This window comes from Apium graveolens, chromosome 11, assembly GCF_009905375.1.
Source record: "Apium graveolens cultivar Ventura chromosome 11, ASM990537v1, whole genome shotgun sequence".
NCBI classification, from domain to species: domain Eukaryota; kingdom Viridiplantae; phylum Streptophyta; class Magnoliopsida; order Apiales; family Apiaceae; genus Apium; species Apium graveolens.
Genome location: NC_133657.1, coordinates 186750066 through 186764256, shown reverse-complemented (window position 1 = coordinate 186764256; position 14191 = coordinate 186750066). Strand labels below are relative to the sequence as shown.

Below are 14191 nucleotides of genomic sequence, written 5' to 3'. Positions count from 1 at the left end.
CTTTCTATCATGGATCGGCATTTATTTAAAAATCTTACTAATGCATGTACCCTCTATATTTATTCTCTGTGGTTCAATTGTGTAAAATAATTTCAAAATAGTTCAAGGATGTAAAATGAAACGTGACTTCTTGCAATCAGAAATTAAATTTAAGTAAATGCAAGATACTTGCTACATTTTCATGGAGCACCGATGCTCTCTCTATTGGAACAAAGAAAAAGTACAAACCCAGTGAGAAGTAATTAGATGCAAAGTATAAATGTAGAATTAAGATCCACAATTTTGGGCAATTAAACCTGTGACTAAGCAAAGCTTCCCCATTTTTAGACAAGAAAATGTTTTCTAGACCAAGTCATGATTTAATTTGCCTGAACAACATGACTGAATGTAAGGTCATTAGAGCATGCGTTTTAATAGCTTTGCCAAATATAGATATCAGAGTTACACTGACGTTGTTATTTAATGGATTGAAGCTCATTAGGACCTTTTACAGTTGTGTGATATTTGTTTTCGTATATTCAGTAAGTTGGTTTTGTAACAATGGCTTCACCGAAAAGATTCGAGATGAAAATTATGTTGAGTATTGTTCTGCTGATCTCTTCAGTGGCCAACGGTGCTGAAGATGGTACTTGTAATTTGTATGATCGCCGCGGTCTTACAGAAAATGTTGGTAGTAGTGTGCAGGGTGCTGTGCATGGTGCTGTGCATGGTGCTGCTGCTCATGGTGCTGCTGCTATGTCTAGTGTTAGTAGGGCTGCTACGTCTGCAACATCTAGTTCTAGTAAGCCTGCTACGTCTATGAAGGCTGATGTTGCTGCACCTGCTGCTGCTGGTGCGCCTGCTGGTGCTGCTCCTGCTGCTGGGGGTGCACCTGGTGCTGCTCCTGGTGGTGCACCTGGTCCTGATGGGGCTGTCGTTTTTGATGTATCAAAGTGTCCCAATGCAAAGGGAGATGGACAGACTGACGTCACTCAGGTAAGAATTCCTTGATTTATACAGTACATGCAAGTGTTTTCGTGATTGAGTGTGGAACTGATACAACGATTGATGGACTTTTGTTGTCAGGGCGTATTGAAGGCGTGGAATGATGCTTGTCATTCAACTTCAACAGCCAAAGTTCTGATACCAGAAGGAGAGTGGCTGACTGCTGAGCTTGATTTTGCGGGACCTTGCACTGCTCCTCTGCCTATAATTGTGGAAATTCAGGGTACCTTAAAGGCAAAGCCTGATGCTAAATCATTTCCCAGTGGCATGTGGATCAATATCTTTCAAACTGGTGTTAAACTCATGGGTGGAGGTACTATTGATGGACAAGGTTGTGAAGCTTGGAAGACTAAAAAACCTGGCGGTGATGCTCTTCCAGATGTAAGCACTATTCACAAAATGCACTTGTCCCCAACATATTTATTTCGATGAAAGCAGTTACTAACCTTGTTGTTTTTTTTCTTATTTGGTTCATGGATGCAGTCTCTTTGTATCACTCAATGTAATGTCTCTAGTGCCGAAAACATCAATATACTTAATAGCAAAGGATTCAATATGAAAGTAGTTGAGTCCGATGATTTCGTGGCTAACAATCTGAAGATAACTTGCGCTGGAGATAGCCCAAACACAGATGGCATTCACATAGGTAAAGTTAAGAACTTGAAAATAACTAACTCTGTCATCGGAGTAGGTGACGATTGCATTTCTATTGGAGATGACAGTACTGATGTCACCATCACTAATATCACATGCGGTCCTGGACATGGCATCAGGTAACTGATCATACAGCTACCTTATTTGTCGATAAACGTAAGTTACAACTTCTCTTACGAGTTTAATCGCTAACACCTATATGCAGTATCGGTAGTCTTGGTAGATATCCAGATGAAAAGGATGTTAAGAATGTTCTTGTAAGCAACTGTACATTCTTGAACACAACAAACGGGGCACGAATCAAGACAATGCACGAGTCGCCAACCCTATCAGCGATGAACATCACATTCCAAGACATTATCGTACAACACACATTTAATCCCATCATAATCGATCAACACTATTTTGCAGACAAACCAGGGGTATGATCACATTGACACATCTTTTATAAATTCAGCAATTATCAATATTATCTGTATTATGACATTGATTTGTGATTTGATTTGCATGTTTGGTGATGACAGCCTTCAAAAGTAAAGGTTTCAGGAGTTACTTTCAAAAATTTCAAGGGCACCTCATTGTCGAATGTTGCAGTGAGTCTAAATTGCAGTGAGGCAGCTCCGTGTGAAGGAATCAACTTGGCAGACATTGATTTTACTTACACCGGAAATAATACAAACACGACTCTCGGATCAGAATGTGCTAATGCTAAAGCCACATTTGGCGGCAAAATGATGCCAGCAGGTTGTGCAATTTAAAAGAACTGCCGCGGCAAAATGATGGCCGGAGATTTTACAGTTACTTAATCTACTTGTCATAACTGTAAGTGATCTTAAAACAAAACTTGACGTTCATGAGGTTTGTGTGATAATTTGCACTCAATTAATTATTGTGGATTTATTTATATGGCAGGTTATTCAGCAACAAGAGAGTTGTGACAAATAAAACAAAGTAGCAGTACTAATTATACTTGCCTAGTGTAAGGACTGAGGAGGAGAAGAGAGACATGTCAATAAGCATTGGCCCAAGCAAAGAGGACCAGTGGGCTGTGTAGCCCATCCAATTTTGAAACAACATATTTTAGTTTTTGATATATTGTATTTAATTTTACATTTCCGTTCATAAGTTTCAAATATCTGTGTAACGAATTATATCAACATATATTTATTATTCCAAACAAGTGCCACTGAAGTTAATATGTTATTTATTTATAAGAAACTGAAGTTATTCATCTAAACCAAGTGATGAAATTATAGTCTGTTTTCTTAATCAATGTCATCTATGTGATGCAACTGGTGCATTCATTGTTAATCATGCTCCGCAAACCCCTTCATTCACTGTCTCGCATTCGTTAGCAAGCTGTAAATCTCCCCAATCATCAAAATTGCTAAATCTCTGTGTTGCTTCTTCTAATGCTCCTTGCTCTGAAGACTAAAGACATCTTTCTTTCTTTTCTGATATTGTGGTTGAATGTTAGATGTATTTCTTAAAGGATTTTCCATCCTTTGACATCGCGTTTGTCAGAAAGTTCAAAGAACATAGCAGCGATCGATGGGTGCAGAAAAAATTTAGTGTCCTATGCAATTTCAAAAAAATTTGGACCACCACACATAACAGCAGAGGCAGAATGCTATGTTGGACAGTTGGAGCCGGTGGAAGGAGAGAAATAGTGTGATTGTTGTTTCACCAACGAAATTGAATCTGAATCAATGGTTTTGTGCTAAAGGCCAGGGGTGTGTATTATCTTCATGTGACTGCAACAAAGAGATGGAAGTTAGCACTGGAACAAGCCACCTATTAATGTGATTAAGATGTATGTTATCATGTTGATACTGCAGTATTTGAAATCAAAGGAAAATACGGGTTTAATTGTGGGGGGGGGGGGGGCATTGATAAGCATGAAGAAACTATCACCTGCTAGAAGTGAGGCTTTAGAATTCGAAGAAGCCTCAAAGTCAGAACAGGAGAAATATTTGAGACTGATTGCTTGAATATAGATATTACATGTTCCCACTCCAAATTGTTCTGTCAGTTCGGTTGGTAAAGGGTCCTGTTAGAACCCTCCAGCACCTTTGGCCTAACAATTCTTCCAACTTATATATATTAAGTTAAGTTAACTAAGATTTTCTAGCATAACTTAATTTATTTTATAAATTTGTATTATTCGACTAAATATTATATTCTGTATTGAAATTATGAGATATTTTAACAATTGAATTTAAGAAGTATTTAAAATTTTTGACTTCTGCAGCAGCATTTACTTTATTTGTAGTATTAATTATGATTTTCCCGCAAAATTCATTTTATTGTGTAGTATTAATGTGATATTTACGTAGAGTTTGAGTGTAAAACATAATATTTCGTAGCAAAATTCGCTTTATTCTATAGTATTAATATTTTATATTTAAGTAAAGTTCTGGTGTAAAACTTTGTCTTATTTATAATATTAATTAGGGTTCGGTAGTAGAATTGCACATGTAAAATGCCGTATTTTTGTATTATATTTTGAAACTATATTTAAACATACACAACAATGCAAAAAACATGTATTAAGATTTAGATCCTAAAAATCTATTTAAAATTTAGAGTGTTGCAAAATTTTGCGTGATGCAGCATAATTCACCTCTATTATAATGCTTTTAAGATTCTATTTTACGGATTGGTTCTAACTTACCACCCCTCCTAGATTACCAGTGTATGATAAATAGCTTGAATGATATCAAAACTTATGCGTGCAAGACAATCTACCGCTCATCACAATGCTAGTCTACTAGAAAAGCACTTGCTCTTGCTTATCATAGTTTTGAGTGGGACATTTTTTCGACATGTTACATATTGTGATTGTTGATCAACTCGGTAATAAAATATTTACTTGTACTTTATAAAAAAAAATTCAAAACTCAATTTTATGTTATCAAAACTTAAAATAATAAGCTAGGAGTACTTGACAACAGTATAATAAAAAACTGGAATTCCCCAGGAGGCTGTTCTTCATCACTTTACATTATAAAATAGTGCAATCGAAACTGTAATTTAACATTTTAAGTAGCCCCCTTTCCCCTTTGTTTACTGGGAGTCTGATATGTACTCCCATGTAACAAATGCATGGAATGAGATGAACTTTATAGATATTCTATTAAATTCGAAAATAAAATATAAAACATTATTACGGAAAGGTGTCCCTGTTGTGTACATAGTAGTAACTAGTAACGGTTCCAGCCAGCTGCGCAATGTGATCAGCGATACACTTGTTTAATTCTTACATTTTTTTAAGAATTAATGTCAACATCTGGCCTATGAAAGAATATCAATAGATAGAATTGAAATAAGATCACTGGAGCTACACAAAAAAAAGAAGATGATCGTTTTGTCAAATATATAAATGTAAGTGCAAATATATAAATGTAAGTGCGTGTAAAGGTAGAGATAATGAACATTCATAAACTTTAAATTTACATGCCTATAAAATGACTAATACAGAGTCAAAGATTAGTAACCTTGTGGAAACCCATTATATATAAGATATACAATTGAAGCTGGTTCTAATAATAGATCATCTTACAGGATCTGATTATGTGATTCTTTTAATTCTTAGAACCATTCGTGCTTACAAAGAATGTAAATATAGTATGTGTAGCTGATTACTTCAAATTAAACTGGTTGCTGCAAAACTAATGCATAGAATCATTTCGAGAAAGTTGGTGGAATAAAAAATCACAAGGAACTATTTATCAAAATGCAGGCTTTGACAGTATACCTTAACTGAGCTAGAAGGTGATATTAATCATGCTAGTGTTCTCTGTAGCTTTCCTATGGAGTGCATGTATACTGATACGGAAACAACGCTGAAAACAGAGGTAAAACAAAGGATTAGCTGCTCCATATCTAATTTGGAAGAAAAGGAAAGGGACAGGAATATAACCCAGAAACTTACGTGGACCCGAGGAAGAAGGCTAAGGAGAGATGAAAATTAAATAGAAACACGGACACAACTGCGGTTAGCAGCATCGCAACTGAAGTAGAATATACCTGTACATTTTACATGATGAATAGTAAAATTATAAGTAATTTGTAATTTGTAATTTGTTTAAGAAACTTATCAGTGGAACAAACCCAAAGATTTACCAAATACATTCTATTGTATGCCAAGAGCAAACAAAAAGTTAGTACACCCAAGCACCTAGCAAACTTTACGTTATGGCTTTAAACCTAATGCATAATAAAAATTCAGTTCTCATCTAAGAGAAGCATAAGACAACCGATACTCTTTAGGTATGTTAGAACAATATAATAAATAGCACCTCCTTGTTAGCACGAGATGATGCATCATGAAACTGTTATGAAATTAAACCTTGGGCATTACAGAAATTCAGGTCTTGGCTGAGGTAAGGATAAGCAGCTCCAGTTTTAGGTATGTTAAAAAAACATAAGATTTATTCTCTGCTTATTAGCAAAGATGATGCATCACGATAACAAACAAGACCCAGTACCAGCTAATATGACCAGACAAGTAAAGGGAAGACATTATCACAGATCAACCAGCAAACGAAATATAATAAAAGTGATAAAACAATTAATAAGATTTCACTGAACATAGGGAAGGAGTCCAATAAAATATATGCCACAAGCCCACAAACCTACTATTTAAATGCAAGCTAGATGTCAGATTCTTGGTAAAAAGTTATAGACCACAACCATTAGTGGGATTTACCTTCACAATATTGTCAGCATACTTCATCACCATAGATACAGCAATGCCACTGCGATAGTGCATAAACGCTGGTTAGTTACTGGAGAGACACTGTTGCCAATTTATAATAATGCACTCATGTAGGTGTCTACGTTACTTGAAGGTAAAAGTTCATCCGGAAGAGAAGGAACAGTAGTTCTGGTTAACATGATATCTCATAAATTGGTAATTAAGTATGTGTTCAAGGACGACGGACTGGAGAGATGGTTCACAAAAAATTTGGATGTTCGATAAAGAGGGAACTGCTGCTCTCTGCCTCCTATATAAAGGAGTTTTTTAAAATCGACCAAGAATGTTGTGCACAGTAATTCCAATAACACTAATAAGAAGGGGTAAAACCGAGGATCGGGATATTTTAAAGCATTGACACTGGTAATAATTCATGCAAATAGACAGCTTTAGGAATAATAGACCAATACCAACAGAAATAGGTTCATTTTCGCTCATCTTAACTGAATATAGGAATCTAATACATTGTGGTTTGTAAAGCATAGCATGCTTCCAAGTTCCAACAAAGGTAAAATATAACCAATTTATTTATTAATATAGACTATTAGAATACCATTATTTTGTATGCAAGTTCCAGTTGTGGTACAGTTTCTAGGATTACTATGATCTGTTACGAACAAAGACGATATTCACTAGGTCAACAAGCACGTACACACTGTGTTGTAAGTCTGCAAAATGCTTGAAAACAAAGACCTGATTGAGCTTAATGAGACTGGCCACTACTTGATAGCACAATCCTTTACATATCCTAATAGAGAAGAATAATCTTCACATATGTTGACTAGACGACAAGAAAGATGTTATACATAATTACTATAACTTCTAACAAGCCGATTAACATGACTGATGAAATAATATATTCTATAATTACAATTGGGTTCATCATTATCCAACAGGATTTATCATATGGTAATACCACTAGCTATTTAACACATCAGAGCCTACTTTTTTTCTCAGTTTGAAATTCTCGCATGACATATCTGGTGTTAAATTGACAAAAACTCCCTGATAGAGGAAGAGAATATTTTCCAAGTACAAAATCCGAACCTAGATCAATCAATGAAGTAAAATCTCTTTCAAAGAAAATAAGTTCTAGTTGAACAAAATAATAATGAAATATTAGTACCTTAGAGCATGGTTAACAATCATGAGAACTGTTATTAGCGAGTACCCATGGAAGAAACCCCTGTACAAGAGAAGTAGGTTAGTAACACTATAGAGTACCAACTTTAAAAAATGAAGAGAAGAAAGTTTGAGTTTCAGTAGAGGACATCTTTCAATCTAAGATCTTGAATTTCTTACATGATGTTGTGAAAGACAAAGGTAAGCCTATAGTTAAACATCCGTAATAAGTTTTCTTGTGCAAACCTATTTTTCCTGATTACAAAGACCTCACGGAAACATAGTTCCAGTACACATTTCGCAAAGAAAAGCATACACGTGTAAGACGACTAAAGCATCCCCCCCCCCCACCCCTGCCATAATTATTTACAGTGTAAATGTGAAGTACATGCACATATCTACTACTATGAAAGAACAAGAAGCAAAAAAAAATTACAACATTACTTGTTCATGACAGCATCAAAATCTTGGACTAGTATTGCTACAGCATTGAAGGCCATCCCAAACACATATAACCAAAAGTTCTGTACATTTATGTTCCTGGAAGGTCTCTTTTTAATTATAGCCTGCAGCACACAAATATTAGAACTGTATTAATGTGCAAAATTTAAGAGATATGTGGTGTAATTTAAATTCCATTTTTCAAGGTTTCTTAAATATGTAATTGTATTAAAATATTAGGACATCGGTCAAATCAATCTAGTAACTAATCTGAAACAACAATTCAAAGGTTACGGCAGTTACCTCTGTGTACACGCCAGCAAAACCACTTAAAAGTGCCATGACCTGCAAAAGCAATTAACAAAAAATTGTGTTAAAAACAATATTTTTATCAGGCTTGAAACTTAAACCATGATATGCCAACAACTCACAATGGCCATAATCCAACCCTGGAAGGGAGTTTGAAGAACATGATCAGAGCTGCCAAAATCAAATAATCATTCTGTATAATTAGCCATTACAGTTATGAACTTGAAACAAAAGAAATAAAGCTTCAGAAATAAAAAAAAAAAAGGAATAAGATGTGTATTTAATGTGTATTCCGGTTGTAAAGTGTACATTTTACTTGGCATATACAAATACTGGCGGATCATGAAAATTCACACATAAATTCACACTAATTCTAAAACACTGCAAAAGAAAGCCAATGAAAACATGTGTCATCATTCTTACGAGGGATTAAGCTGTGCCGTGGTGCAGCCTGCACACAATAAGATAAAAGCAGCCCACTGAATCTCGCTCAACCTGAAAGAATATAAGGTAAAACAAAGCGATCATATAAAGTCTTAAAATTTCCAGCTTGTCTAAGCATATCAAATAACTATGAAGATTTCCAGCTCATAAAATCAAACTACATAGCTATGAATACTAAAATAAGTGATGGTTAAAGGGGTGCGATCGGGTTAATGTAAGTAGTTACTTGCACAAAGTAGGAAATGGGTTATAGGAGTCTGGGACGTGACTGCCAACCTCAATATTAAAAGTTATAATCTTTATCTATGAAGCTTCTAAATACAAGCAAAAATATAATAATCAGCTTTAAATATTTGACTGTATATTAGTATCTCCAACTACAGAATCTATCAAATCAGTGAATGTCCCATCCATATTTTGTTATCAATATGATGTTACGTTTTGGAAATTTATTATAAGAACAAATCATCACAACTTATCCAATTCCAAACACTTATTAACTGCATTCAGTACTTAGTTGTCACCAAAAGCAGAATGAGATAGACATGGTCCCTTGCTAGAATCACTAATTTCAATTTTGTGCATGAGGCCTGTGCAGAAATTACTCAAGGCGTAGCACTATTTTTCTTTTCAAATGCAACGCAAAAACTAATTAATTGCTACATATGTTTAAAAAATAATACTACTAAAAAATATGACCGCTTTGTTATCGCAAGTAAATATTATTACTGAAAGAAAAGAACATTGTATTACAGAAATATATATAAGAACATGAAGTAAGAAATCAAAGAACAAGAAAATAAACTGGAAAACATAAACAAGGATCTTTTATTTAAAATGTCTTAAAGTTATTGATATCCTAGAACGTATGTTTCCACATGGTGCAGTGGATAATGACTTTACCGTCTTAGATACTTGGACCGTAATTTCTAAATAAAATGCAGTAAACTAGTAGCAGTTATTTAACATCCAATGACCAAGGGTGGATGAGCCCAGCCAAGCCCCCTCGGCAAAGTTTAAAGCGTTGAGCGAACTACTTATAAAGTTGACAATGACATCAGAGTGGTTCTTTTTTTTGCCTTAGTATAAAACATTCAACATGATTGGCTAAAAAGTCACAGGTTCAGGTTCTTTAAAGATAAATGAAAAAACATTTAGTTTCTAGATAATTAAATAAAATAAAATATAGTTTCTAGATAATTGCTCGAAATAATCTGAAATTTGAAAAATATATTTAATGGCTAAGATGTTAATGACCATCTGTGCTACTAGGAACAACTAGTGTTCTTTAGGGCGCAAATTCTTAAGTGCAAGACCCAATTGTGAAGAGCGATTCGTGAAGCGCCATTAATTGCATGTTTTTTGGCCAAAAAAAAAAATTTAATCACAAAGTTAACAAGAAAATAATACTTGACATAATCTTAACAATCAAACACAATAGCGAGCATATATAACATAATAAATATGTCAATAATTAAGCATTGATATGTTCAATAAGTTAAGGCTTTAGAGTCATTTAGTTCAATCTCCGGCCCCTCAAATTCTCGCTCTTTCTCTTCATCATTTTCATTTATTAGACTTGAAAAAAATGCTCCTGTATAAGACACTGAAAGTAGGAGTTCTTTTCTTTACCTAATTTTTTAAGGGTATTTTTGTCTATTACTAATCTGAGCGCTTTTTTGCATTTTAAGCACGCTTCACCAGCACTTTTGGATGAATTCAGAATCACACTAAAACTCACATTTTTTTAATCGCACACCTTGCGCCTAAGCACGAAGCGCCATTAATCACTGGGAACAACATGACACCTCAATGAACAGTTTATTAGAAGCATGTATAGTGGAGAACTTACTTCCTCTTTAGTATAATTCGATACAGTATGCCAGTGCTGATAATATTCAGATTTTTTAGTATTTGATAGCCTGGAGCATCCACATAGGCAAAGATATAATACTGCCAAATATACAATATATAAGAGATGAGATGGACAAAGCTACTAGTGTGTACAATAAGATTAAAAAATAGTAAACCAACCTGGAGTAGATTCTTCACTAGGTAAAGTGCCGCAGGAATTGGGTATACGCTAACTTCATCAAATGTTGTACTTAACCTAACAGAGTTTATAATGTAAGAGGTACAAAAATCAGATAACTTGTAACAAAACCAAGATCAGTATAGATTTCTTTAAAATGTCACTGGGGTACAGGAGAAAGACAAACATAAGCTCGCCATAGAAAGGAGGCAATCTTAGTTAGTCAATAATCCACAAAGCAGAACTCCTTGTGCACTGAAATGTATACCCCTTAGTTACCCGGACTCTTCATTTTGCTTCGAGTACCCGTGTCGGACACTTGACACTCGGACATGGGTATAGACACTTGGACACTTATTTTAGGCCAAAAACATGTAAATTTTTCAGAATATTGCCAAGTCCGACACTTGGATATGGACCCGTGTCCGACACCCATACCCGAGTCCGGGTAACATAGGTATACCCTAAAACTATAGTCATGTGGTAGTTCTTTCTTATTACATCACCGATTCTGAGTGGGCAGGCTACTGAGAAGGATATATATTGTTGTTATGAAATAGTTTGACAGGATATCTATACTTTAACTAGCCTAGGTACGGATATATCATGTTATGCAGGTAGCTTTACTGTGATTAAGTTGCCGATTAGTCTTCCTGTTGAAACATTACCCCTCGGCCATTGGAATCTTTGCCTATCACAGTTCTATTATTTCATCAAAAAGAAGTTTAACCATCAAATTATTATGCCACTTATGCCGCAATAACAAGTTTAAAATTAAAAAAAATGTGTTACCAACAAGAGTTACTTGGAAATAAAGGTGTTTGTAAATAATAATCAATATAATCTGTTACAGTATTCTCTAAAGTAATTATTTACTTTAAGAGAAAGGCAAATCAGAAGGAAAAAAAACTTTAAAGAAAAGAAAACATATACTATATCTCCAGTTTCATTTCCTGAAACAAAAGATTAAAATACAGATGAGCAAGAGATGTCATAGAATCTCTTTCAACGGAAGTGTTGTAGGCTTGTTGTAGCTCTTATCTCTGATGATAGATAATAAAAGTCCTTTGATATTGAGCCCTATACAGTAGAAAATATCTATTGTATCTACTGTGTTAATATATCTTATCTACTTCAAGCCTTGGAGTTATAAAAGTCTGGTAAGACAAATAAATCTGTATGTGTAATATCTAAAGTTTACAGCACGGAAAAGAACCTGTTATCTTCGGTAACACCGTCAGTTCTCCAAAGTCTAGTCAATGCTGCAAGTGATAGAGCACACTTTAATGCTTCAACCTAATTCCAAATCGACGGCATCAAATGTCAATCCCGTGCCTTACTAATAACAAGAAGTACTTTATACAAACATACAGTGAACTTGAACAATTTTCTCACCAAAAAATTTGCAGTCGTGACACTATAATCATACTTCCCAGCTCTCTTCGACCACACAATAAGTATAGCTTGTGAACTCGTGAGAAACGTGAGTGCTAGTGTAACAACCGTTCTAATACATTCCAATCACACAAACACGAACAAAAAATACACAAGTTTACAATCAAACATACTGACATAACCAAATCAATTAAACTTTATTTTTAATCCATCGATTAGTCAGCATTACTCACTTGAGCTTCCACTTCGATTTATCGCCAATTTTCCCATCCGATTTCGGCAAAATACCATCCATAACTGCTGAAATCGACAAATAAATCTCTGATAAACAACTAATTAAACTCGTATCAAATCCAAATCAAACAGATCAAGTTCAAATCACTCACCAGGTCTACTCTCTAGGTCATCGATAACTGCTGCTTCATTTTTATCCTTTTAAATCAACAATTCAGTTCATATATACACACAATTGAACACAAATGCGCGTGTGTGAGTGAACATTGAGTAATTATAATGAATATTAAGCATATTTACGATGATATAAATAATCGAAATTATTGAATTAAGCGTGTAAGTATTGTGTGTGTATAGATTTGATAGAGGTGAAATAGAGAGATGTGAACCTGGTCTTTGATTCTTCTGTACTCCATTGGTGACTAGTGAAGTACTCCAAGCTTGGTTGTATGTAATTGTAATTGATTGCCAGTTTTTGGTTGTACATTATTAAACAAAATTTTAAAAATGACAATGTAATAATTTTTGTAAAGAATTTTTTATATTATTATAGATTTAATTTCGTGATTAGTGTGTTTCCAGCGACAATTTTTTTAATATAATAAGTGTAATTTTAATTGGAATGAATTTAATTTAAAATTTACTCCCCCGTCCCGTTAATTTCGATACGTTTACTATTTATACGCATTTCGAGACTTCTATAAAATATAGTTTCGTAATGTTTTTTTTAATTTTTTTAAATAAAAGTTTAAACATAAAACTTTTATACATAAAAAAAATTAAAAATAATATAATGGAATTATACTTTAAAGAAATATTGAAAAGCGTGCGAAAAAGTGATGTAGAGAATTTAATGGGACAGGGGGAGTATATTTCAAAGGTGTATAATTTTTATGTATATTTGTCGAAATTCTTATAAAGAGATTAATAATAACCTGACACCAAAAATTAGGTTAAATATATATAACTTAAATGTAAGTCTAAAGTATAATATAACTTGATACGTTTGAGCGAGTCGAATAGTGTTTTAGTATGTTATTTATAAAAATTATAAAATAATTAATTTTAGTAATTGAAGACATCATTTTGTATTTTAGCTTCAATAATAATCGATGTGCTCACTTCTTTTCATTATTATAATAATAAATTTAAAAAGAAATTGACAAAGAAAGAAATAGAAATAAAGTGGATGGATTATAATATTATAATATATAACTTAAAAGTATTTTGCGGCTCTTTACAAATCTATATATTATAAATTCCTGGATAATACTTTCCTAAAATTCGGTATCCATATTTTGATTCGTATATAATTTTTAACTTTAATTTGAGATTATCCATTTTTAGGTTTGATATACATATTAGGTTTATAAAATATTCAAATACTTATTATGGTCCATTCTAATTATAGAAACTTTATAATACAACTTTAAATATGAATTTTGTTGCTTATGATAAGTTTTTAATACAAATTTGAAATAACTTCAAATTCTGGCAGATTAATTTATAAAAATGTTCTCATAAAATATATAACATATAAAATAACATATGTAACGAAAGTAGTTTTTAAAAGCAACATGTTTGTGTGCTAGATTTAAAACAATTCCTAAAGGATCACATTTAATACATGTGAAGAGGATTTACAGATACTTAAAGTGAACTCCAAATTTGGGACTATGGTATTCTAATGGAACATGATTTGAAGCTGTTGGATACATAGATGCAAATTTTGCTGGATGCAGGGTATACATGATAAGAACAAGTGATATCAGAGCAAAATCCATGAAGCTGCCCTGTATCCTCTCAAAAGGATGCAG

General features: G+C 33.6%; 2 protein-coding genes across 6 annotated transcripts; one reads left to right on the top strand and one right to left on the bottom strand.

The window, feature by feature from the left end:
• Positions 1-309: 309 nt before the first annotated feature.
• On the top strand, positions 310-2829 carry LOC141697472 (exopolygalacturonase-like). Its single transcript, XM_074501874.1, has 6 exons — positions 310-975; positions 1066-1365; positions 1468-1757; positions 1844-2060; positions 2163-2460; positions 2551-2829. Exons 1-5 carry the CDS (start codon positions 541-543, stop codon positions 2394-2396), a joined length of 1476 nt encoding a protein of 491 aa, XP_074357975.1. The 5' UTR covers positions 310-540; the 3' UTR covers positions 2397-2460; positions 2551-2829.
• Positions 2830-2968: 139 nt separating this feature from the next.
• On the bottom strand, positions 2969-12870 carry LOC141697473 (CMP-sialic acid transporter 2-like). Of its 5 annotated transcripts, XR_012564737.1 has the most exons (17): positions 12764-12870; positions 12527-12572; positions 12374-12440; positions 12141-12252; positions 11962-12041; positions 10748-10823; positions 10566-10666; positions 8693-8764; positions 8392-8440; positions 8264-8305; positions 7964-8085; positions 7524-7583; positions 6350-6398; positions 5573-5667; positions 5396-5483; positions 3280-3392; positions 2969-3141 (listed from the first exon to the last, which is right to left on the bottom strand). XR_012564737.1 is itself a non-coding variant. In XM_074501876.1 (16 exons), the coding sequence occupies exons 1-15, from the start codon at positions 12788-12790 to the stop codon at positions 5423-5425; spliced, it is 1059 nt and encodes a 352-aa protein (XP_074357977.1). In that variant the 5' UTR covers positions 12791-12870; the 3' UTR covers positions 4606-4978; positions 5396-5422. The 5 variants fall into 5 exon arrangements, 4 of the variants coding, with proteins under 4 accessions (XP_074357977.1, XP_074357978.1, XP_074357976.1 ...); XM_074501876.1 differs by lacking the exons at positions 2969-3141; positions 3280-3392 and adding an exon at positions 4606-4978; XM_074501877.1 differs by lacking the exons at positions 2969-3141; positions 3280-3392 and adding an exon at positions 4607-4932.
• Between the last annotated feature and the right edge of the window lie 1321 nt (positions 12871-14191).

Excerpts from the sequence above, each read along its gene's own strand:
- LOC141697472 (XM_074501874.1), top strand. The coding sequence starts at position 541 with ATGGCTTCACCGAAAAGATTCGAGATGAAAATTATGTTGAGTATTGTT. Across the intron at positions 976-1,065 it reads GACAGACTGACGTCACTCAG|GGCGTATTGAAGGCGTGGAA; the intron begins GTAAGAATTCCT and ends TTTTGTTGTCAG. Across the intron at positions 2,061-2,162 it reads ATTTTGCAGACAAACCAGGG|CCTTCAAAAGTAAAGGTTTC; the intron begins GTATGATCACAT and ends TGGTGATGACAG.
- LOC141697473 (XM_074501876.1), bottom strand. The coding sequence starts at position 12,790 with ATGGAGTACAGAAGAATCAAAGACCAG. Across the intron at positions 6,399-7,523 it reads ATTGTTAACCATGCTCTAAG|TGGCATTGCTGTATCTATGG; the intron begins GTACTAATATTT and ends GCACTATCGCAG. Across the intron at positions 5,484-5,572 it reads GCCTTCTTCCTCGGGTCCAC|CGTTGTTTCCGTATCAGTAT; the intron begins GTAAGTTTCTGG and ends CTCTGTTTTCAG.